Source organism: Schistocerca piceifrons, chromosome 1 (assembly GCF_021461385.2).
Source record: "Schistocerca piceifrons isolate TAMUIC-IGC-003096 chromosome 1, iqSchPice1.1, whole genome shotgun sequence".
Taxonomy (NCBI): Eukaryota; Metazoa; Arthropoda; class Insecta; order Orthoptera; family Acrididae; genus Schistocerca; species Schistocerca piceifrons.
Window position 1 is genome coordinate 494,556,601 of NC_060138.1, and position 26,357 is coordinate 494,582,957.

General features: G+C 37.6%; 1 protein-coding gene across 2 annotated transcripts in view; it reads left to right on the forward strand.

Moving 5' to 3' along the window:
* Nucleotides 1-26,357, forward strand: part of LOC124795790 (ATP-dependent helicase brm-like) — a 212,138-nt gene that overhangs the window by 39,633 nt on the left and 146,148 nt on the right. For both annotated transcript variants that reach the window (XM_047259881.1, XM_047259874.1), the window contains exons 6-8: nt 634-772; nt 19,344-19,505; nt 21,639-21,835. In XM_047259881.1, coding sequence (XP_047115837.1) covers nt 634-772; nt 19,344-19,505; nt 21,639-21,835 — 498 coding nt within the window. The remainder of the gene's footprint in view (nt 1-633; nt 773-19,343; nt 19,506-21,638; nt 21,836-26,357) is intronic.

The window sequence follows — 26,357 nt, forward strand, 5'->3', positions numbered from 1 at the left end:
AGAAATTTTAAAACAGTAACTGGTTAATTCCGCGTTGTCTTCTGTACCACCTGGATAAAAAATGTGGGAATAGAGCTCTGGACTGTAATAACAACAACAATAATAATAGTAATTATTATTATTTAAAAATCATGTTTTATTAAGACTGTATCTTTTTACAACACTGTATTGGAAATGAGATAATTGAGGGATCCAATGTACAGATCGTTGTCCTCAATCCAAAATCAGTTAGTGCTTGGAAAATGAGAGTCTGTTGAAGAGAATATGACAGTTCTAGATGGGGGTCTGGTGCCCTTTCATAATCACAATTCAGGCATAGGATCCACTCATTGAGAAAAACTGGGCAAGTGCTGTGATCTAAAAGAGGACTATTTAAATGCAAATGTATTTCTTGCACAGAAAACAGTATTTAACTGCCAGTCAAAGACTTTTCATCTTCCCTCCCTATTGTAAACTTATGCGGCCTGCATAATTACGGTTTGAGCTATAAGATTTAAAATTTTAAAATTCTGTGAATGTATTAAGCTACTGTGATGATAAGAGCTTATTTGTACAAGAAAATAATTGAAGTAGAAAAATAATCTTCATTATCTTTTAACATTTTATGTTATTTATTTAACTTTCATATTACAGATTAGCAGCACGGATAGCTCATAGAATCGAGGAATTAAATAATCTGCCAGCTGTAATGCCTGATGACTTAAGAGTCAAAGCTGAAATTGAGCTCCGTGCACTGCGGCTTCTCAATTTTCAAAGGTCCTTGCGATCTGAGGTAATTGTAATTGAATTAAAATACATATTGCATGCTTATGTGATCTCACCTGAGTAAACATTAAGATGTTCCTGACACTTACGTGGTAGAAGCCGCTCAGCGATTGCTGCAGTGAGTAAAATTTCATCTCTTTCTTGCGACGTACATTGTCTCATGGTGCAATTCACACTGATGCAGATGTTTACCGAGCTGTGCTACAGCAGCACAGTGTTATTTTACATCTTATTACCTTACATTAATGCTTGACAATGAACTAATTATTTGATTATTGGCCATAAATACTATGGTTTTGAGATTTAAGTGTCCCATTCACAGCTTTTGCATCAAAACACATAATTGCTAGGCTTTTATATCTGGCATCCCTTAGGTCACACTTTGGTGCCTAAGAAATGTGACTAACTGGTTGAAATTATTTTTAAAGCTCAAAGCAGAGTCATATCTATTTCAAGTAGAGATTAAATATGATAATGGAAAGCCTTAGTGGAATGTAAATAATTTAGTAATAAAGGTAACAACCCACCTAACTGTCAACAGGACTGAAAACTTTCTAGGTTTTGGACAAATCCTTTTTCGAGATAGTATAACAATAATGGAAATTCCTGGATGGAACAATATGTAAAGTAAGGGAAAAGTAACCACTCACCTACAGTGGATCAATACGTGGAACACAGAAACACATAACAGAAAACAGCATTCACACTAGCTTTCAAGTACTATACTCTGTTCATCATAAAAATAAATCTGATGTAAACATTACACTATGTATTCTTCTGCATTTGCGCGAATCTCACTGGATTTCATTTCACGTGGAGTGGAAACCGGGCCGTGTCCAGTATAATCAAGTATGATCATAAGGATACGTTTTGTGCTGTGTTACGTGCACATAGATAGGGCGATAAAGCAGGACAATAGCTTTAGCAACGCATTTAACTTGGACAGCACTGGCTGAACTTGGACAGCACTGGCTATTGTTCGAAACTGAAGGTATTGATTACACTCTGGTAATCTCTCAGCTCCTTCCTTATCAGAAACTGAGAAATACATTTCAATTCTGGAACTGTCATGTGCTATGTAGATAATGAGTTGATCAGCAACAGAATACACATAGCCTCCATGGCACCGCATTTTCTCCTTTCATAATGTGCCGTTCTACACCTCGCCAGCATTTAGCAGTGACATGTGAAAAAGCTGCATGTGTTAGTTCCAGTGCATCTGGCAGCTTAGGCAGTCTTTGTTATTTCTTGCAACAACTCTGTTAACTTGACTCCAGATCAGTTCTGTTGGGTTCATATTGTAATTAATGTTACAATGGCAAATGTAAAAATAAAGCATTTGTATGCTGCACTTGATGCTGTGAAAATGATTGTTTTCACTTTTCTGTGATAGTTATCACTCTGGTTCGTGTAAGACTACATCCGTGGTATAAAGCAATGCATACACTACAAATAAAAAGTATGTGGTCTTTTATTTTTGTCCTAAAATATTAAATTTTTATGTTTTCTTAATTTATGCAACCTTTATTAACAATCTTTCATAAAATATCAATAATGAAGAATTTGCATTTGGAATGAAGTCAGCAAGTTCATGTGCGGTATGTAATTAGAAAAAAGAATACATGCATTATTCATAAAATATTATGATGACTTTTTCAATTACAGATGTAGGTATTTCAAATCGAATGAAAGAAAAAAGTATGGCGAACCAGTGAACTATGAACTGCACCAGAGTAAGAATCAACTGCGCTACTGATTCCACTCTATATAACCAGTGTATGGTTGTATCTCAACTTTATGAAATACAGTCCTTCAGATAACTTCAAAGCCAATTTTTTCTGTAAATTAGGAAAAACTGTAAGAACAACCTATTTCTTGATAATTTTTAACTGTGTTCCACATGGGTGTTTCACTACAGCGCAGATAACAGCTTTAGTCATTTTTACACGGCGTATTATCAGTTTGACTGTCAGAGCACAACAGTACAGTGACTGTGACTGTACACAATTTTTTAAATAAAACTACGTAGCTAAAGCGTGATTAAGAAAAACGTTTATGGCTGTTAATACATTAAAATGTCATAAAGTTTCATTTAACATAACTAAGTAATAAGATATCTAATACATAAGTGGGGCCTACTTCCAAGAGTGTAACAACACCAGTGTATATATGCTATGGCTTCTGACTAATCATCATGTTTGTGTTTTCTTACATCAGATTCATTCTTATGATGAACAGAGTATAGCTCTTTTTCTAGTAGTAGTACAGATATTACACACACAGACACTGAAACGCACACTACCATGGCCATGGCAAAACAAATTATTTATACTTGATTAGTGGAAGCAATTGCCTGATATGATGAAGTGGGGAGAGGGTAGCGGGAAAGAAGCATGTCTTTGGATGGATGACTTCTTGGCTGCACCATAAAATGAAAAGAGTGCAGAAGGTACAACAAAAAGAGATATAGGGAGAAGTGGGGGGGGGGATTGAGGTTCTAAATCATGTAAAATAATCACATAGTGTCTGAAGTAAGAATAAAAATATTTCTCATGTAGCTGAAACTGGGGCATGAACTTATGTTTTTAGTACTATATCTCTCTAAATTTATGTTGTAAACACATCGATTGTTTCTTTGAATACGTTTTCAATGTTAATTGTCAACTTTTTAAGTTTGCCATTATTATTTCTGATCTAAGTGTAGTGGTTAATAAAAAAGAAAAAAAAATGAAAAGAAAATATTGAAAATGGTGGGAAGAAATGGTGAATAAAAAGGGGGTTTTAAAATCGTAAATGACCGTGAAAAAGGGAAAGAATGAAAAGCAAATCGGACTTCGTGTTACAGAAAAGCTATTGGACTTCGTGATTCGGAAAAGCTATTGTTGGGATGGTCCTTGTGGCATTTTTGAGCAAAAGTTAAACCAATTTCCACTACAAAAATTATTGAAGAAGAACAGATAATAACAAAATGTAACTGACAGGGGGAAATGGCGTAGCTCAGAGTTAATTCTTTACCATGTTAACATGTCTTCTTGTTTCGTGCGGCGTCCAGGTCTTCAAAAATCTCCTACTTCATTTCTGCGTGAAAAGTCTGCTCTGAAATCTTGCAATAAGTTTCATTGTCCAGGAATTTCTAATGTACACAAAACCGTCTTGATATTAAATGCAATTTGTTTTAGTTGTTTCTCTCCATCCTCCGAATTTCATAACAACTTCCACAATGTCTACACATTAATAAGTTTTTTCGTCTTAATCAGATCACGTCTGCATTAAGCTTCCGCTCTCGAGAGACAATAATGGAACGGATAGAAAAACAAAAAAAAGTTACAATTTTAGTATTTTCTCTGCCGTCGAGCGCTCATACCGCTGCGACGGTATAATTTTTATCTGAGGGAACGAGTGTAGTGCGGCGAAATTCAAAGTCCCGCTACATCGCCCCCTCAACTGTCACGCTAAAACATTTAGCATGGCAGGCTAGCAAACAATACAATAGGTATACCTAAATGTCAATATATATACATATTTTCATAGGAAAGGCCACGTGCATTCATAGGGGATAATCTTTGTCAATACTTACACTTTCTAAACCTATATACTAAATACAATTGTTACAGTTTTGATCCTTTTTACAAAATTAATATACATATATTTACATAGTGTGTGTTTGAGCAAGCTGCTCGCCAGCACAGTTAATGTTGTGCGCTTCCAGCGTTGGTTTCCCAATCTCTGGCAGCATGTAGTCTTTGCGCATGCGTAATAGCATCACTGAATTTCGCGTGCAGCAGTTTCAAAATCGCTGTGTTGTGACAGTCTTGCACAGTATTCACTTTCACATAGTGTTCATTACAAGTTGTTATTCCAGCATAAATGGCGTGTTAAGTCCGTTGACACCATAAGATTGAGCGTGTGCGTGATGTGAAGCAATGTCCATGTCTTCTGTTACGACACAACACTCCAGGTCAACGTACGCTCGATTTCACGTAAAGCTGCAGATTTCTTCGCCCATGGAATATTATAATGTGTCCTACAATAAGTCTTATGTGGCTTAACATCCATTTTGTAGCTATAACCTCTGATTACACCAGGCCTCTCACTGAAAACTTGTGCATAATCACATAATAATTTGTACAATTCTTCTTGCTGTTGTTTCGTTAAATAGTCAGATTCGACACATTTCTGATACAATAAATCCTGCTCAGTCTCCTGATAGTCTGAATCTTCAAGTGTTAAACTACATACACTAACTATGGTAAGATATACCAATTGAAATTGACTTACTTCGTAATGTTTTTGTCGTGGTTCAATCGTCTTGTTAAGTCCAACATTAATTAGTTGTTCTCCTACAGATAATTGACATATGCCATTACTTAAATCTATGATTGCTTTGTGTTCATTCAAGAAATCCATCCCTAGGATGCAGTGTACGATAAGCTTGTCTACAATCAGAAAATTACACTTGAACTGTGTATTGGAAAACGTGAAGTTAACTAGGGCTTGCATGCGTATGTCCTTAGATTTAGTACCTGTGGCACTAACCACGCGGCAGTTCTGAACAGGTAATGTAGGTATGTTTATAATTTGTTTCAATTCATTATAGAATGCGGTTGACATCACACTTGCAGCAGCACCAGTATCAAATAAAATTTGTACATCATAATCGTTAAACTTAACCCCTGCCATAGCTTGTATGAATTCTTTTAACACAACTGTCTGATTTAATGTTTTTCTCGTCGGTTAATTCCTGTTCTGCTGTCATTTTGTCATCGTACCTAAGGAAACAAATCGTCTCAGCCGTTGCGCTCATACAACACCTCACGACCGAAGCACAAGCGCTTAGCTCGGTCGTCAACTGTTTTCCATGGTCTGCTGTGTTTGGCCGGGTTCATTGACCACGTCCACTATGTTTACATTCTGGCTGGTTGGCGCCCACTCGTCAGCTGATGGCGCGCCGCAATTGTTATTGCTACTTCGTGGCGGGGAGTGCATAACTGTACTGGGGAACGGTGGCGGATTCCGTGGAGGGTTATGATTTTTCATGTGTGAATTTTGTGTATTCCACGTATTTTGTCGGTGATTGTTGGGATTGTTATTGTTTTGGTGGTAATTATGTCTGTTATATGGCATGTTCCTGCCAAGGTAGCCCTGGTTGTACCGGTTATTCTCACGTCTCCTATTGTGGTTGTTGTTGTTGTTGTTGTTGTTGTACTGTCTGTGATTTTCATTTTGCATGTAGTTACCGTTTTGATATGGGTGATAATTATTGTTGTTATTATTATTCCATGAATTTCTGTGGTTGTTCCTGCCGTCATACACGTTTCCATTTGAATATGTTTCGCACGCAAGCATCGTATTGTGTTGCGGCGCGGACGGATGGTTCCACCAACCACCGTCCCTATGGTTCCTTTGGGGTGGGTGCTGATTTTGGTTACTAATATGTGTAAAATTTGAATGGCGTGAATCACCTCTGTAAAATACGTCCATTTGGTCTAAGAAGTTTAAGAAAGTCTTAACGTCATTCTCCGGTGCTCCTATTAATCTGTCTCGGTATGGAAAGGGTAAGTGGTTCTTTAAAGTGTCAATTATCACTGGCAAGTCGGCTGGTTTGTACCAGTACAGTGTCTTGTCTAGGTACCTCTCAAAGTATTGTCTTAATGTCTCTTTTTTAGGGTCATAGGTCTCGGGGTTGCACACTTCTCTCCTTAGACTCTGTTGCTCATTCTCGTACCAGAATGCATCCAAGAAGGCTTGTTCGAACTGTTCAAACGTAAGGCACCGCCGTTTCATAGCGGCACCCCACTTAGCTGCTCGTCCTCTCATGAGATTGGTGACGTATCTGATTTTATCGACTTCTGACCAACTATGTGGAAAAACACCGTCAAATGATCTAATAAACACAATAGGGTGGACTTTGTGCTTGTCCTCACTGGAAAATGTCTGGAAATACCCATGTCTTACAAACGTGTCATCGGACATGCCGGTTGGCATAACTGTATTGATGTGATTTAGGTCACTTGCTACTCTAGGTGTGGTACCGTAATATTGCTCGTTTGGTGGAAAAGAAAGCGGCACATTGTAATTTTGATTTGAAATAGTTGATTCCACAATAGGTGTTCTGTCTGTGTCATTAGCCATGGTTTTAGCTGTTCTGTCGTTCCCTGACGATGCATTTGCACCAATCGCCAAACACGGCACAACATTGTCTCGTAATTTTGTCACTTCGTCTTCTGTGTGTTTTGTCTCGTCTTTAACATGTGTCTTTGCTTTTGAAAGTATGTCCTGGGTAATTGTTTCAAGTTTTTTGTCCAGATAGTCGTCACACAAATTACATTCGTGTACAATTCTGTCGGCCATGTTGGTGTCGTTGCTTAGTGACGCGTGGTCCGCTCGGTCTTCTAATTTTTCTGTCTTTTCTTTGAGGTGGATTTGTTCAAGAACTACTATTGTGAGCTGTTGGGTAATATTTCCCACTTCTTCAGTCAGATTCTCTTGGGTGGAGCTAGCTGAAGTGTGGGCCTGAGCTAACTCTTCCACATAGGTGTTCACTTCCTGCTGCACTTTAACTATTTGAGTTAACTGATTCTCACATCGGGTGATATTGCTTTTTGTTTCATGTGTTAATGTAACCAAAGTTTCTTCCTGTTTAGTGACTCGGTCGGACAGTGTCTCAAATCGCTGGTTGAGCTGTCGAGTGATGTTATTTAATTCTGTCATCTGTTTTGTCGTTCGTTCAAAATTTTCGGTCATAGTACGGTTTAATACATCAAATTTTTTGTCGCTTTTATCTAGCCTTTGTCTAAAGTCCTGACCAAGTGCTTCCAGTTTTGCGTCAATTTTCTGACTAACGTCTCGTTTCATGTCTGCAAATAACTCTAATAGTTGGTCCAGTTTGTCAGTTTCCTGTGTTCGATTTGTGTCACATTGCTGAATTTGTCTCCTATTCGGTTCTGACATTGATGTTAACAATGGCGCTGACGGTCTAGTCTCGCGTCCATTCCACATTTCGTCATTTAAAGTCGCCATCTGTGCATTATCACAAATGTTGCGAGTTTGAGGCAAAATCATTGCATTTATCTCTGAACTCGTCCATGGAGGGAAACGCGGACTTTCTTGTTGGTTGGACGATGAATCTAGTTCACTTAACACATCTGCCGAAACTATCTCTGCCTTACCGCGTTCCATTTTAATAGGATGTATAATCATAAGTCAAAAAGGGAATAATATAAGTCCGATTAATAAAGATTTGACTCAGATTTAGGTTGAAATATTTTCTCGTCAATGTAAATGATTGCTCTATTGCAAACAATGGTTGAGAAAGATGCAGCAGGGCGGACAAAATTTTTCGTAACAAATGACTGTTTGGCGGTCAAATTCACGATCTTCATATGCTACAACAATACTATAATCACCACAAACTACAATAGAGATAGATAATTTTGGAAAAATCTAGAAGAAAACTACAGGATGTGTGGAAAGGGAAAAATGGATTCTGCAGTTGGCTATTGAATGTTTGAGTGAAATATAATTGTGTGACTCACCATTAAATTTTCTGTCCTGCAGCGGCTGGTCAATCACTTCTGCGTAAATCATATTAGTCAAAATATGTATTTTCTTAATACATCTCCATCGGATAATCACCAAAAGGTCTCAAAATAACAGTTTTGCATCAATATATGCCATGCAAAGAAAAACAGATTGAATTAGTTGCAAAAATTCTTTACAATATTGCGGTATAATCATTTGCTTAGGTACAATAAAGTTGGTGTTTTAGTTACCCTTTAAAGTTCAGGATTTTTGGGTATTCTCAGTTGGGAAAAAATACAAATTAAAGTTTCAAATTTGCTCAAATACTACACATCCGAAAATTGCGTCCTGTCACGGTCGCCAGTTGTAGTGGTTAATAAAAAAGAAAAAAAATGAAAAGAAAAGGTTGAAAATGGTGGGAAGAAATGGTGAATAAAAAGGGGGATTTAAAATCTTAAATGACCGTGAAAAAGGGAAAGAATGAAAAGCAAATCGAACTTCGTATTACAGAGAAGCTATCGGACTTCGTGATTCGGAAAAGCTAATGTTGGGATGGCCCTTGTGGCATTTTTGAGCAAAAGTTAAACCAATTTCCACTACAAAAATTATTGAAGAAGAACAGAGAATAACAAAATGTAACTGACAGGGGGAAATGGCGTAGCTCAGAGTTAATTCTTTACCATGTTAACATGTCTTCTTGTTTCGTGCGGCGTCCAGGTCTTCAAAAATCTCCTACTTCATTTCTGCGTGAAAAGTCTGCTCTGAAATCTTGCAATAAGTTTCATTGTCCAGGAATTTCTAATGTACACAAAACCGTCTTGATATTAAATGCAATTTGTTTTAGTTGTTTCTCTCCATCCTCCGAATTTCATAACAACTTCCACAATGTCTACACATTAATAAGTTTTTTCGTCTTAATCAGATCACGTCTGCATTAAGCTTCCGCTCTCGAGAGACAATAATGGAACGGATAGAAAAACAAAAAAAAGTTACAATTTTAGTATTTTCTCTGCCGTCGAGCGCTCATACCGCTGCGACGGTATAATTTTTATCTGAGGGAACGAGTGTAGCGCGGCGAAATTCAAAGTCCCGCTACATAAGGCCGATGCATCTCTCATACATTACATTTAATAACCTTATTTCTTAGCATTCCATAACCCCCTCCACACCCTCCACAATCATTGTCTTCTCTGTCTCCACAGACATCAGGAGCCTTGAATTGTGGGGATAGCTTGCATGTATTTTTCTCTGTCTTCTGCATGTTAATCACTGCATTCACTTTCATTTACTGTCGCATTCTCATTGAGTCATTGGTAATTCTTAATTGTGATGAACAGACTTTATAGCCTCTTCTTTTTTTTAAAAAAAAAAAAATAATTTTCTGAGACAAAAACAGGTACTGTGTGATCAATTAGTTGTCTCCAAATCATGGAAACAGCAGAGATCATGTGACGTGATCATTTTAACCAGCCTATCAGTAGTGAAGTCCGTGTTGGACGTAATATGTGAAGCACATGTCGGACATAATATGTTGGTGAGAGGGGAGAGGCATTTTTCTTATTCTGCTTGCCACCGTTATACCCAGAATCAACAGAATCAAGTATGTACCACTTCCTTACCTGAAGGTTAAGATTACATTTATTGCCACATGAAGAATTTTTGCAATTTACTGGGAAATCCGTGAGAAACCTGGGAATTTTTTCATCCAGGAAAAAACTGGAGAGAACACAGGAATGTTGTAGAATTCCAGAAATTTTTGATTGTTTTAGTTTTCTGTTAAATTTTTGTAATTTTGACTGATAAGAACTGATACTCTAACAAAGACTTTTGCTTTATCCCACTACTGCAGAATAATACTGCAGCAGTAAAACATAAATGAGAGAAAAAAATCATAATAAAACTTGAATTGAAAATAAAATTTGCAGTCTATATCAATAAAACACAGTGCACACACAAGCTTTTGCTGACAGCAAAATTTGTCAAAGGCTTTAGGACGAAAAGTGTGCAGTACTTTGTAACAACAGATTGCTTTTGATGAGTGTGATGTCACACCTTCTTACATTAGTTTTGTCTGATCTGTTTCCAATGGGCTCACTAACGTGCACCAAACTGAAGTTTGGCTGTTAGCTTTATAAATAGTAGCATCAAGCAACCAGATGCTAGCCGCAAAAAATGTTCCAGGGCACCCTAGCTGCCAGATTCATGCATGCGTCAAGCAGTCTGAGCTGTAGTGGATGGGCGGGGTGTGTCTCCAAGTGACCCATGTTTACATTGTGTACATTTCATGATTTTGCTGTTTTTTCTTCATTAATAGGCCTCATGTCAAATGAAAACAAAACAGATTTCTGTGGCTGGGAGCTACCGAGTGAATTCATGATCCACGTAATTACAAAAGACTAAAATATGTTATTGGTTACAGTTTTCTGGTTTTATTTTATTTCATTACTCAATTGTCTTGCAGGACAATGAAGTTATTTTTGTTCGTTTACTAAAGAAATTTGCTTTTATTAATCTTTTCCACAGAACTAGATAGTGTACTTATAATGAAGTGTTTCTTTCCACACTATTGACTAGTTTCAACTTTTTACAGAATTTCAAGTGTAGGTTTCTATATTCTGGCATATACGGCATACTGCCATAACAAAATACCAAATATTGTACTGGTACTCCAAGAAAATTAAGCACCATTCTTCTGGAAATTATAGATTGGTAGGACACTGTGTTTTATCATTGTTAACTTCCCCCCAAGGCTTTATATTTACTGCTGGAGTAGAACATAAACTGCCAGTTACACAGTTTCTTGGCTTCGCAGGTAACCTTGTTAATTTTTATACTGTTTGAAAAATTCATGAAAAACTTATTAGTTCTGGTGTATACAAACAACTGTTCTATTTATTTTTGCAAGAAATTTGCCTTCCTTCTTACTATCTTTTCGCTGTGCTGTGTTAATGTAAACCTGATTGGTAAAGCTTCATAACAGTACTGCAGAGTACAAGGGTGGAGGGCGGTGGGGAACCAAGACACCACATACTCAAATATATATTAGGGTACTTTGAGTAGTAGAGTCTAGTTCTAAATGAATATGATGCCAAGTATTACTTTCTTATTTTGCATTCCTTATCTGGGTAGGATGTGATAAAACAATTGCCGTAAGTACAATAACTCTATATGGCCCCACTGAACAATATGCTTCAGTGCTGCACATGGTCAAGTGATTCACCACTACCCACAAAATTCCAAACAGAAATGCCACGAAAGGCGTATGAACAGAGCAAACCCCCAAGCATGGGCTTTTTATGTCATGGTAGCTGTGCATGCACAATAATGCCTGTTTTCTGGAGCTCTCTGGCAACTGTTCAAATGAACCTATTTCTAACAGGCCGCAGGTAAATATCGCCTTTGGTAACTTGAGAAGTATTACTTTTAAAGTAAATTTCCTTTTACACAAGGTGAGTTATGTGTGAGAATGTGCGATGAATTTCTTAAATCACGTAGCATCTGACTCATTCATAACTTAACACTTCGAATATCATCCACTTAGAAAAATTCCAGGCCCAGAAGACCAGCCATTTGTGTCATTACCTAAATTTTTTCTGACACATTTGTGTTTGATATATCTGAAACGGTATCACGTGTAAGAAAGGACCAATATTATATGTGAAAGGTGAGCTTTGCTTGTAGCTATACTACATATATTAATTTAAACCATTAACTTTTCCTTTTTGTGTGTTCACCTTACTTAACAGTAATGTTGCTACTGGCTGACTATATCACAGATCCAATGCTCTGAATATCTGCTCTCAGTGGCTGTCAAAAGCGCATCACAATCTCAATTTCAGTGCTTCAGAAACTAATGTGCTGTTTTTGTTGGAATTCATATGTATACTTTCGTAGTAAGAAGTACACAGTGTGCATGTGAGATCTTTCCAAACCATGTTTTGTGTTCTAAATTGCCAGGTTCTATGCCGGTGTATAAAACCTGTACCATTCAAGGGATTGATAAGTTTTACAGCTCCAACAGAAAGTATACTGCCACTTAACAAGGAAAAAGTGCACTCCCCCCCTCCTCCTCCCCCCCCAAAAAAAAGAAAAGTGTATTTTTAACTGGGAAATCCAGGAATTTTTTTTTTCTCGTCTGCTTATGCACCCTGTATTTACATGTGTGTGAGGCATTTCTTGCGAATTAACAGAAATGAAGACCATTCATGAACCTAAAGCAACAAGTAGTCACTTCCAACAATAGATTTCCAAACAGAGTGTTATGTAAGAAAAATCTTTGTACATAATAAGATTGTTTTTGAATAGTTACATCAGCAGAAAAATTAAACCACATCAGAACAACCAGAGTGTATTATTTTCAGGGTTTTCCATAGATAAAGGGAACTGTGCCATAACTAATCGTTACAGACAAACACTGCTTTAATTATCGAATACAGGTCCTGCATCTGCAGTAAGAAAATCATTCACATTCTTTGTGACAAAAATGCTGTGGGTGAGTGTTCTGTCTTTGTCAGGCAATGTCATGATTACGAGTGACTGCAGGATATACAAGGTGACAATTATTGAACTATATGAAATAAAATCATCATGACTTCTGAATCGTTTGTATTAGGACTTTCATACCGTACGGTTAGCATTGGGGCGTGGTGGGAATTTTTATGTGTATATGGTTTGTTTTAGTGACAAAGCCCACTTTCATTTGCATGGCAAAATTGGCGCGTTTTGGAGACTGAGAATTCACATCTCTCAATCGAGAAGTTTCTTCACCCTCAATGGGTGACTGTGTGGTGTGTAGTGTCCAGTCATGGGGTAATCGATGCAATATTCTGTGATTTCAAGGTGACTACCAAACGTTACATGAAGATTTTGGAAGATGATTTCATCCCCATTATCCAAAGTGATCCTGATTTTGACAACATGTGGTTCATGCAGGACAGAGCTTGACTCCATTGAAGCAGGAGAGTGTTTGATGTACTGGAGGAGCATTTTGGCTCTGGGGTACCCAGAGGCCGTTGGCATGGGTTTCAATAGGTTACCATGTTCTTCAGATCTGAACACCTGCGGCTCCTTTTAGTGGGGCTACATTAAAAGCAAGGTGTACAGAAATTAACCATGAAACCACTGCTGAGCTGAAAACAGCCATTCAGGAGGTGATTGACAGCATCTATGTTCCAACACTTCAGTGGGTCATGCAGAATTTAGCTGGTCGTCTGTGCCACACCATCGCCAGTGGTGGCAGGCGTATCGAGCTTGTCATAATAAAGTGTGTGCACACCATAGTTTCTAACTAATTAATTTTTTTCTGTATGATTCAATTATTGTCACCCTTTATTTTACTGTGGTGTGTACAGAAATTAAAACTAAATATGTCACTGTGGGGAATGCTTTAAATATCAGTAACTGTTAGGCATTAATGCAGTATATTCCTCTTCTCTGCAATCACCCCCCCCCCCCCCCCCCCCCTGCAAAAAAAGTCTTCCCCTTCTCCCTCATGGAATAAAAGTGTCTACAAAGTAAGCTTCTGTGATCTTGAGAGACAGCCCATATAGAAAAAACACATTACTCACTCTACCATTGTGTCTCACTATGTCACTCAGTTATGAATTTTGATTCTTTTATAGCATTTTGCAAGTAGTATGACATAAAAGAAAATATAGCTCATGTATATTAAAGATATATCATTGATTTATACATTGTTGATAGTTCCAAAGTTAGTTTTCTCTGGTACTTGCATGGTGTAATTAACACATAACAAGTAACTTAACAGAATTCAAGGCAGCTAGTTTCTTTTGGCGACATTTTCTCTTTGGCGACATTTAAAAAACTGTTTTCTCTTCACATAAAAAGGTAAATTATTTGAGATTTTCTTTTCATAGGTTGCAGTTAATTATATGCAAAATATTTGTACTCTTGAATATACTTTGTTGTACCAATGATTATACAATATATCAATGAACAGTTGAATTAAAGATAGGTACTGTGTGGTGGTGATAGGATTCCTGTTGCCGTTGTTGTCGTTGTGGTCTTCAGTCCAGGGACTGGGTTGATGCAGCTCTCCATGCTACTCTAACCTGTGCAAGCTTCTTCATCTCCCAGTACCTATTGCAACCTACAGCCTACTGAATCTGTTTAGTGTATTCATCTCTTGGTCTCCCTCTATGATTTTTACAAACCACACTGCCCTCCAATACTAAATTGGTGATCCTTTGATGCCTCAGAATATGCCCTACCAGCCGATCCCTTCTTCTAATCAAGTTGTGTCACAAATTTCTCTTCTCTCCAATTCTACTCAATACCTCCTCATTAGTTATGTGATCTACCCCTCTACCCTTCAGCATTCTTCTGCAGCACCATATTTCGAAAGCTTCTATTCTCTTCTTGTCTAAGCTATTTATCGTCCATGTTTCACTTGCATATATAGCTACCCTCCATACAAATACTTTCAGAAACAACTTCCTGACGCTTAAATCTATACTCGATGTTAACAAATTTCTCTTCTTCAGAAACACTTTTCTTGCCATTGCCAGTCTACATTTTATATCCTCTCTACTTCAACCATCATCAGTTATTTTGCTCGCCAAATAGCAAAACTCCTTTACTACTTTAAGTGTCTCATTTCCTAATCTAATTCCCGCAGCATCACCCGATTTAATTCGACCTCATTCCATTATCCTTGTTTTGATTTTGTTGATATTCATCTTATATCCTCCTATCAAGACATTGTCCATTCCATTCAACTGCTCTTCCAGGTCCTTTGCTGTCTGTGACAGAATTACAATGTCGTCGGCAAACTTCAAAGTTTTTATTTATTCTCCATGGATTTTAATTCCTACTCCAAATTTTTCTTTTGTTTCCTTTACTGCGTGCTCAATATACAGACTGAATAACATCAGGGATAGGCTACAACCTTGTCTCACTCCCTTCTCAACCACTGCTTCCCTTTCAAGTCCCTCGACTCATATAACTGCCATCTGCTTTCTGTACAAATTGTAAATAGCCTTTCGCTCCCTGTATTTTACTCCTGCCACCTTCAGAATTTGAAAGAGAGTATTCCAGTCAACATTGTCAAAAGCTTTCTCTAAGTCTACAAATGCTAGAAATGTAGGTTTGTCTTTCCTTAATCTATTTTCTAAGATAAGTCGTAGGATCAGTATCGCCTCATGTGTTCCGATATTTCTACGGAATCCAAACTGATCTTCCCCGAAGTCGGCTTCTACCAGTTTTTCCATTCGTCTGTAAAGAATTCGCGTTAGTATTTTGCAGCTGTGACTCATTAAACTGATAGTTCGGTAATTTTCTCATCTGTCAACACCTGCTTTCTTTGGGATTGGAATTATTATATTCTTCTTGAAGTCTGAGGGTATTTCATCAGTCTCATACATCTTGCTCACTAGATGGTAGAGTTTTGTTAGGCCTGGCTCTCCCAAGGCTATAAGTAGTTCTAATGGGATGTTGTCTATGCCTAGGGCCTTGTTTCGACTTAGGTTTTTCAGTGCTCTATCAAACTCTTCACGCAGTATCATATCTCATATTTCATCTTCGTGACATTCTCTTCCATTTCTATAATATTGTCCTCAGGACCCTCTATATACTCCTTCCACCTTTCTGCTTTGCCTTCTTTGCTTAGTAATGGGTTTCCATCTGAGCTCTTGATATTCATGCAAGTGGTTCTCTTTTCTCCAAAGATCTCTTTAATTTTCCTTTAAGCAGTATCTATTTTACCCCTAGTGAGATAAGCCTCTGCATCCTTACATTTGCCCTCTAGCCATCCCTGCTTCACCATTTTGCATTTCCTGTCGATCTCATTTTTGAGACTTTTGTATTCCTTTTTGCCTGCTTCATTTACTGTATTTTTGTATTTTCTCCTTTCATCAATCAATTTCAGTATCTCTTCTGTTACCCATGGATTTCTACTAGCCCTCGTCTTTTCACCTACTTGATCCTCTGCTGCCTTCGCTATTTCATCCCTCAAAGCTACCCATTCTTCTTCTACTGTATTTCTTTCCCCCATTCCTGTCAATTGTTCCCTTATGCTTTCCCTGAAACTCTGGACAACCTCTGGTTTAGTCAGTTTATACAGGTCCCATCTCCTTAAATTCCCACCTTTTTGCAGTTTCTTGAGTTTTAATCGACAGTTCATAACCAATAGATTGTGGCCATAGTCCACATCTGCCCCTGGAAATGTCTTACAATTTAAAACCTGGTTCCTAAATCTCTCTCTTACCATTATATAATCTATCTGAAACCTTCTAGTATCTCCAGGGTTCTTCCACGTATACCACCTTCTTTCATGATTCTTGAACCGAGTGTTAGGTATGACTAAGTTATGCTCTGTGCAAAATTCTACCAGGCGGCTTCCTCTTTCATTTCATAGCCCCAATCCATATTCACCTACTATGTTTCCTTCTCTTCCTTTTCCTACTGTCGAATTCCAATCACCCATGACTATTAAATTTTCGTCTCCCTTCACTACCTGAATAATTTCTTTTATCTCATCACACATTTCATCTATTTCTTCATCATCTGCAGAGCTAGTTGGCATATAAATTTGTACTACTGTAGTAGGCGTGGGCTTCGTGTCTATCGTGGCCACAATAATGCATTCACTATGCTGTTTGTAGTAGCTTACCCACATTCCTGTTCATTATTAAAGCTACTCCTGCATTACCCCTATTTGATTTTGTATTTATAATCCTGTATTCACCTGACCAAAAGCCTTGTTCCTCCAGCCACCGAACTTCACTAATTCCCACTATATCTAACTTTAACTTATCCATTTCCATTTTTAAATTTTCTAACCTACCTGCCTGATTAAGGGATCTGACATTCCATGCTCTGATCCAGTGAACGCCAGTTTTCTTTTTCCTGATGACAACGTCCTCCTGAGTAAAGATGTAGATGCAGATATAGACTGGTCTGGAGTACCAACAGAAGACAGCAAAAGGAAAGCTGATGTCTTAAACTTTACATGTCAGAAATCATTCATGATGGAGGATCATAACAACATGCCATCATTTGACCAACACAGAGTTTCCCATATGTAGGACATAGTAATAGTCATCCCTGCATTATAGAAGCAAATGAATGACTTGACAACAGATAAGTCTCCAGGTCTGGATGGAATCCCAATTTGGTTTTACAGAGAGCCCTCTGTGGCATTGGTCTCTTACTTACTTTGTATTTTTGCGAATCTCACACCTGATGCAAAGTGCCAAGCTACAGGAATAAAGTGCTGTCAACTCCTGTATATAAGAAGAGTAAAAGAATGGACCTGCAAAATTAAAGACCAATATCCTTCACAGTGGTTTGATGCAGTATTCTTGAATGTATTCGGCTCAAACATAACAAATTTCTTTGAGGTGGAAAAACTTCTATTCACAAATCAGTACAGATTTAAAAGGCATCATTCATGCAAAACTCAGCTTGCCCTTTCCTCATGGTATTGTGCGAACATGAATGAAGGGAAATAGCCAGATTCTACATTTCTTGAGTTCTGGAAAGCATTTGACATTGTGGCCTAGTGCAGACTTTTAACAAAATTATGAGCATATGGAATAGGTTCTCAGATATGTGATTGGCTTGAAGACATTTTAAGTAATGTAAACCCAATATATTGTCATTGGCAGTGAGTGTTCATCAGAGAGAAGGGTATTGTCAGGAGTGCTCCAGGAAAGTATAATAGGGCTGCTCTTATTCTTTGTATACATAAATCGTCTGATGGACAAAGTGAGCAGCAATCTGTGGCTGTTTGGATGATGCTGTGGTGTACTACAGGAAAGTGTCATTATCGAGTGTCTCTGACTTAGACAAAATTCCTAGTTGGTATGATGAATGGCAGCTTGCTCTAAATGTAGAAGAATGTGAGTTAATGCAGATAAGTAGGAAAAACAATCCCGTAACGTTTGAATAGAGCACCAGTAGTGTGCTGCTTGACGTAGGCGTGTCGATTAAGTATCTAGGCGTAACATTGCATAACATATGAGATGGAACAAGGATGTAATGATGACTTCGGAAAGGTGAATGGTTGAGAATTTTAGGAAAGTGTGACTAATCTGCAAAGGAGACCGCATGTAGAACAGTAGTGTGACCCATTGTTGATTACTGTTCAGTTTTTTGTGATTGCTACCAGGTCGGATTAGAGGAACATCTCGAAGCAATTCAGAGGTGGTCTGTTAGAGATGTTAGCGTTAGGTTCAATCAACTTGTAAGTATTATCTGCAGCAGAGTGTGCGCTGGAATTAAACATCCTGGAAGATTAAAACTGTGTGCCAGACCGAGACTCGAACTCGAGACCTTTGCCTTTCGCGGTCAAGTGCTCTACCAACTGAGTTACCCAAACACAACTTACGACCCATCCTCACAGCTTTACTTCCCCCAGTACCTCGTCTTCTACCTTGCAGACTTCACAGATGCTCTCCTGTGAAACTTGCAGAACTAGCACTCCTGGAAGAAAGGAGATCATGGAGACAAGGCTTTGCCACAGCCTGGGGGATGGGATGTTCTCAGAATGAGATTTTCACTCTGCAGCGGAGTGTGCACCGATATGAAACTTCCTGGCAGATTAAAACTATTTGCCACCACACAATCCCCTATGTATTGCTCACATGGGGATCAAGAAGATAAGATTAGAATATTTACTGCATGCACAGATGCATTCAGACAGTCATTCTTCCCGTGCTCCGTACGTGAATGGAACAGGAAGAAACCCAAATAACTGGTACATAAGACGTACTCTCTGCCACGCACCTCATGATGGTTTGCAGAGCGTAGATGTAGATGTAGATGTCGAAGTGTGTATCTACTACTAATGTCAGCTTGATCAAATTTTCTCATTTTTTTATGATATTAAATAGCTTTAGTTTGATTGTTACAGGAAGAAGGCTGATCATGTATAGTTTGTTGTTCTTGAATGTCTCTTTTTCTTATTTGGATATAAAGCATTTCTTCTTAAAGATACATGCTTTTCTTATAAATTTTATGTATTTTGTATACAGATACTCAACAGCTAGTACATAATATATTTCTTACTAAATTCATTATCCTTGTTTTCTGCACAGGTTATAGGATGCTTCCGCAAAGATACAATGTTGGAAACTTCATCTTTCTTAAGGAACCTGAGACGTACAAAGAGACAGACACTTAGGGAGGCCAGAGCAACAGAAAAGCTGGAGAAACAACAGAAACTGGAAGCAGAGAGGAAGAGACAACAAAAGCACCAGGTGTGTAAATTTGTAAACCCATTATGTGTACACCAATTTTGCAGAATTTTTTGGTCTGTGTTACATTTTGTGGCATTAGTCTATAAATGAGAATAAAAAAGTGGAAGCAGAGAGGAAGAGACAACAAAAGCACCAAGTGAGTAAATTTCTATACCTGTTTGTATACACTGATTTAGCTGCATTTTTGTCTGAATTACATTTTGGAACATTAGCCTATAAATGAGAATAAAAAAATTATTTTATTTTTTAGTTAAATGTTGTTGCAGACAGGACAGGGATGGTTATTATAGAACGGTAATCAGTGTCATTGATGAATTGTATATGATGGGTGAAAATGTGAAATAATTATCTGTTTTTGTACAGTGTTGTATAAAGCTAATGACATTTAATGTTAGTGAAATATCTCTGCTGTCAAATGAAAATGTGTAAAACCTACCTTTTGGAAATAGCTACATGAATAAAAATGTTTCATAGATGTACTTGATAACTTCTGTTCCTACTGGTGAGAAATTCTGTCCTACTAAAAATATTAAAAAGCCAAGATTGCCCAAATATTTCTTTATTTAAAACAACTGTCTTTGACAGACTTTGCAGATGGCAGTTATAAGAGTCGAGGGGCATGAATGGGAAGCAGTGGTTGGGAAGGGAGTAAGACAGGGTTGTAGCCTCTCCCCGATGTTGTTCAATCTGTATATTGAGCAAGCAGTAAAGGAAACAAAGGAAAAATTCGGAGTAGGTATTAAAAGTCATGGAGAAGAAATAAAAAGTTTGAGGTTCGCCGATGACATTGTAATTCTGCCAGAGACAGCAAAGGACTTGGAAGAGCAGTTGAATAGAATGGACAGTGTCTTGAAAGGAGGATATAAGATGAACATCAACAAAAGCAAAACAAGGATAATGGAATGTAGTCTAATTAAGTCGGGTGATGCTGAGGGAATTAGATTAGGAAATGAGACACTTAAATTAGTAAAGGAGTTTTGTTATTTGGGGAGCAAAATAACTGATGATGGTCGAAGTAGAGAGGATATAAAATGTAGACTGGCAATGGCAAGGAAAGCGTTTCTGAAGAAGAGAAATTTGTTAACATCGAGTATTGATTTAACTGTCAGGAAGTCGTTTCTGAAAGTATTTGTATGGAGTGTAGCCATGTATGGAAGTGAAGTATGGACGATAAATAGTTTAGACAAGAAGAGACTAGAAGCTTTCGAAATGTGGTGCTACAGAAGAATGCTGAAGATTAGGTGGGTAGATCACATAACTAATGACAAGGTATTGAATAGAATTGGGGAGAAGAGGAGTTTGTGGCACAACTTGACTAGAAGAAGGTATCGGTTGGTAGGACATGGTCTGAGGCATCCAGGGATCACCAATTTAGTACTGGAGGGCAGCGTGGAGGGTAAAAATCGTAGAGGGAGACCAAGAGCTGAATACACTAAGCAGATTCAGAAGGATGTAGGGTGTAGTAAGTACTGGGAGATGAAGAAGCTTGCACAGGAAGAATAGCATGGAGAGCTGCATCAAACCAGTCTCAGGACTGAAGACCACAACAACTACATGAAACATGTTCATTTTAAGTTGGACCTCACACTGAGCTGCCATATGGACAAAAAACAGCACATAATAAAAGGTTTGTCATAATTAAATATTTATAAACGTGACAACTTGGCATGAGGTCCAACTTTAAATGGATATGCTTCATAACAGAAAGTTTTTTTTGAGACCTGCAGATGACAGCAAAGTCTGTTGAAACTGGTTGTTTTAAACAAAGTAATAATTGCGCAATCTTGGCTTTTGAGAGTTTTTAGCAAGTAAGACAGACACTCCTTTAGTCTTGTCAAAATGAGAAAATTCAGTCACATCTGTCTTACAACATTTTAGGAGCCTGTTGAAGTGTTAGAAAACCAAAGAGAACAGCATTTATGGTAATTCCTTGTGCAATAAAAAAGTTATGCTTTAGTAGTTCAGTTCCATGGCATTGTTTCATTCCCCTCTCCCTGCCTTCCCAACCTTCTGTCAAGAGAGATCCAGACACGGACAGGCAGGAAAATTATTTCTTATTTGCATTAACACTTGTTTTGAAATAGTGGTGTTTGTAGATGTATCATTTGTGTATTTATTCTTTTCATTTTCTAGGAGTACCTAAATGCTGTTCTGCAACATGCAAAGGATCATAAAGAATACCATCGTAACAACACTGCAAAGATACAACGTCTCAACCGTGCTATTATGAATTATCATGCCAATGCAGAACGAGAACAAAAGAAAGAACAGGAGCGAATAGAAAAGGAACGAATGCGGCGGCTAATGGCTGAAGATGAAGAGGGATACAGGTATGATTTACACACACACACACACACGTTAAAGAAGTGTAAGTGATAGGTCATGTGCTCATGTGTGAGAGTTGTTCACAATTGTGCTAAAAAAGAAGGAAAAAGAAAAGCATTTCACTTGTTGACTCTTGTACATCGGAGATAATTGAAGACCATTGGTGGGATGTTATTTTACAGAATCATACTTACTTGAAGTTTTGAAACTCATGCATACTACATTTAGAATGAAGAGAATCAATGTGCATGGGGTAGGAGCTATTAAAGGTGAATAAGTTCTGATTTACCACTATGACAGTAAACAGAATGAGATGCAGTTTGTATTCAGCTCCCTGTAGAAGTGGAGTTGTGTTACATGGAAAGTTATAGGAGTCGGTGAAAAACACATTTAATTACATTATTTGTATAATTAGTAGTAATAAAAAAGTATTTGAAAATATTCATGTTTTTTATTGTCAAGTAAATGTGTTGAAAAAAAAACTTTTATTGTTTCTCAGGCAGGTAGGCACATTTTGTGTGAAAATATTTTCTTTATGTTACATCTTGTGCAAGTGAGGTGCAGCTCTTTTTAGTAGCTGTTGAGAATGTTGCAAGCTAGTCCCTTGTGTAGTAGAAGTGCAATTACAATGTCTATGGCTCTTGTGTTGCATGTTACTGTTGGTAATGATCCGTGTGTTCATGATGGTAAATGAACACAACAAATCAAGAGGCGTATGTAGGTAGCCACTCACATTAGTTGGGTGTTCACAGTCATGACCTTCGCCAACTCTCAGTCAATTTATCCTATTCCTGCCAAACCTGGATCTCGGGCTCACCTGCAGATCAATCATGCCGCCATAGCCACGTGTTCCGGTGTTCTCACTTGTTGGCTTCAACAACTGGCATCCAGATTGCCACATTCCAGTCTAACATAGTATCTGAGGCATGCTACAGATCAAAGTGTTGCCACAACCAAGGGTTTTGGGATGGAGGGGGGGGGGGGGGGGGGGGGGGGCAGAAGCAGTATTACGTTCTATCCAATAATCGTGATTTTAAACGTTATTACTGCTCTTCTCATTTATAGCAATTTAAACTGTGCATTTGCGTTCAAATTTAATCATAACCTTGGAAGTCACATCATATTTGGGAAACAAAGATGATTGTGAATATCAACAATTTGACATAGAAAAGTATTACTGTCATTGAAGTTTAATTAGAACAGAGAAAATGCAGCAAAAAAGACGACTTCATTCAGAAAACTTATCGAGCAGCTTTCATAAGATGTCATTAAGTTCAGTGATGTTGTTGGCTATCATATACTATCAACTGATGGGACACAACTAATGAAAACTGTCTGTCTTCAGCAGCATGCAACAGGAGAGCCATGAACATAGTAAGCGCACTTTAGTCCTCTTGGGTACATCTGTGTTTTTGTCTCTACAGGTAACCATTGTGCGGGTTGGTCTGAACTTATTTTTATAATGTCACTATATACAAAACATTTTTAGAATTCTACTTTGAAAAGTATTTACATCCAATGTTTTTATTCAGCAATTTCATCCATTTATGTAACTTTTTAAATACTAGATCCAGAACATTTTTTAATCTGTGACACAATCACACAAATTTTTTTTAACTGTTCAAATTTGTCCACATTGCTTATGTCACCTTGGTATCCTTTCATCATCTGTACTCTGGGGTGCAGAGACACGGCCATTCCTTCCTAAGGATTTTCTCAGTTTGACACTTGGCAAAATGATTTATCTTTGAAATAACGTATTGGTGTTACTAACTTGTAACTCTGTATATTTAACAAATATCTTCTCATTTGGCACCCACACTTTTATTTTGTAAATTAGTTATGGCATAAATTTTGCAAAATTTGCAAATTTCGATAATTTTTAACTCACTAAAACATATCTGAACAGCATCACTCACTTTTTCACTGCATACTTCAAATTTTAGGTTATAAGAGCTACAATCATAGACCACTCGTACTTTATGGGTTTCATCCTCAGTCACTGTTTCATTCTCATTTGTACTCTAAATTTTATTATAGCCTTATTTGTGTCTTACTTCTAGGTAAATAAAATGTCGTGTGACTAGGGCCTCCCATCCGGTAGACCGTTTGCCGGGTGCAAGTCTTTCGGTTTGACGCCACTTTGGTGACTTGCGCATTGATGGGGGTGAAATGATGATGATTAGGACAACACAACACCCAGTCCCTGAGTGGAGAAAATCTCCGACCCAGCCGGGAATTGAACCCGGGCCCTTAGGATTGACATTCTGTCACGCTGACAACTCAGCTACTGGTGGCGGACTTAATTCTAGCTGAATTAATAATACGTTTTCCTCTCTTGACAAGCTTCAAGTTGCACTACAATCACCTTTCACTAGTGTTTAGAGTCTGGACCAGAAACAGCTACCTTGAAATGATTAGGAAGATAATACTGGATGAAATCAGCTTTGTATGTTGTTGGCTTGTGAATGGTGGAGTGATCTCAAAGCCATGTTTATTGCACTGACTAGGTTGCTCTTCTGTTGGCTATTTCCTACTCTTATATCATTTTGTGAAGGCTCTGTCTCTTTCTGTATTTGTAATGGCCTGATATGTGATTGTTTGTCACGATGCACAAATTCTAGTTCATCATTGTCATCATCCTTAATGTGTAGATATATGTCATCAGCTTCTTTTGCTGCTGGTGGTGCGCAGCTGCAGACCTCATAGAATGACATTTTGGGATACAAAAGTTTATAGTTTGCGAGGTCAAAAGTGAATAATTTGTAGATTCTCCTTGGTGTCCAACAAATATATCGAAATATGTATTGCAGTTTATGCAACTGGCTGCTGATTACTTTGACATAAACAACTACAGTTGCTGAGGATGGATAAAATACTAGTACCCAACAAACGTAATTTTTCAGGCTTTGACATCTAGCTTGCTTCAAAATTGTTTTAGCATATGAGTGGAAGCATCAGATCAAAAGATGTGAAGATACAACATAGTGATTTCATCTGTTCCACAACTTGCATGGAGTTTTCTTCAGATTGCATTTCATTGGGATCCCATTTAGTATGCAGAAGCAGAATTAACTGCTTCTACCCGTAATAACTATTGGAGAACTTTCAACAATTGTTCAATTATCTTTCTTGGATCAGCTGTTCTGTTCTAGTCTGTATGGAATGGCTGGTTCAAGCTTGATTCCAAAGCTTCCAGTAAGCTGTTTTTGGGACAATTAATGCTCAATACAATTGTCCACATACAAGGTTTTGAGTCTTTAATCAAACTTCTTCAACGTGAGAGTGTTGAATTCAGGAAATTGATTTGGTCTGACAAAATAAACAATCCTCAAACCTATATCCTGTTGCCAAATTATTAAATGTGACAAAAATCTTTGCTCTGCTGACTGGTTCAACTGACATCACATCACAGACTTCAGTATAAATCACATTGGTTTGTGGAATGGGTTGCATGTCTGGTCTTTTTTTTTTTCTCTTGCCTAAGTGACATGGATCAACATTTGCTGAAGCATTTGTGTATTGATATGTCCCAGTTGTTCGTGCTTCTGTTTCAAATCATTCACTGTAACATTTACTTCATTTCTCGATTGAGTGGACCTTGTCACCAAAAACAACCTATAAATATTGTTTTCTTTCTTCACATCTTCCGCTACAGTTTCTTTCTCGTAAACTGATACAACTTGATCTTCTTTGAAAAGTACATTGATTGTTATTTGATTTACAGAGTCTTGACACTAAACAAAGTCTTTTTGATAGCTACTACATACAAAATGTTTTTTTTTTTTTTTTTTTTTTTTTGCCATCGGCTTCTTTGTTGACAGTGACAGTTACCATACCTGTGACATAGCATTCTTTAGTACCACCATTCCCAGCAAGTGTAACTGATTTTACTTGAACCATTTTGCACATTTTGACAACAGGACATGTTTTATCTGAAGAGACAATAAATGCACAGTTTAATTTATCTTCATCATGTCTCCATGTCTCGTTTTTTCTCTGGCACTCCTGAGCAAAATGTCGATGCTTTTTTGCTATTTAGAACTGTTAGTTTTATCAGATTGAATTGACTTTTTCTTTTGCACAATGATCACCAACTTCTTCATCATCAATAGACAAGTGGGACCATACTTTGATGAAATGTTCCATCATTGTTTCCACACTGGTCCATGCTGTTTTAAACATGTTGTACTTTGATAGCAGTGAAGCAACGATTTTCACCATGATAGTTTTGTCTGACACACTTTATCCAACATCTCAAGAGTTGCTGTGCCATGTATTCAACTTTAGCTGTCTGCAGAGTGACTGAACCATTCACCTTAATTCAATAGTCATGAAAATGCTGAGTTAAGATTAAACATACTTGTTTCGACGTGCTCTCTCACATACTATCAGATTTTGCATTTAATTTGCAACTACTGATTTGGAAATCAGGAACGTAGCCTTGACATAGTCTCTTATTCATACTTTTATGGTCTTATTGTCAGATTTAGGTAATTGATAATTCATCTTCCAATCACATCATCA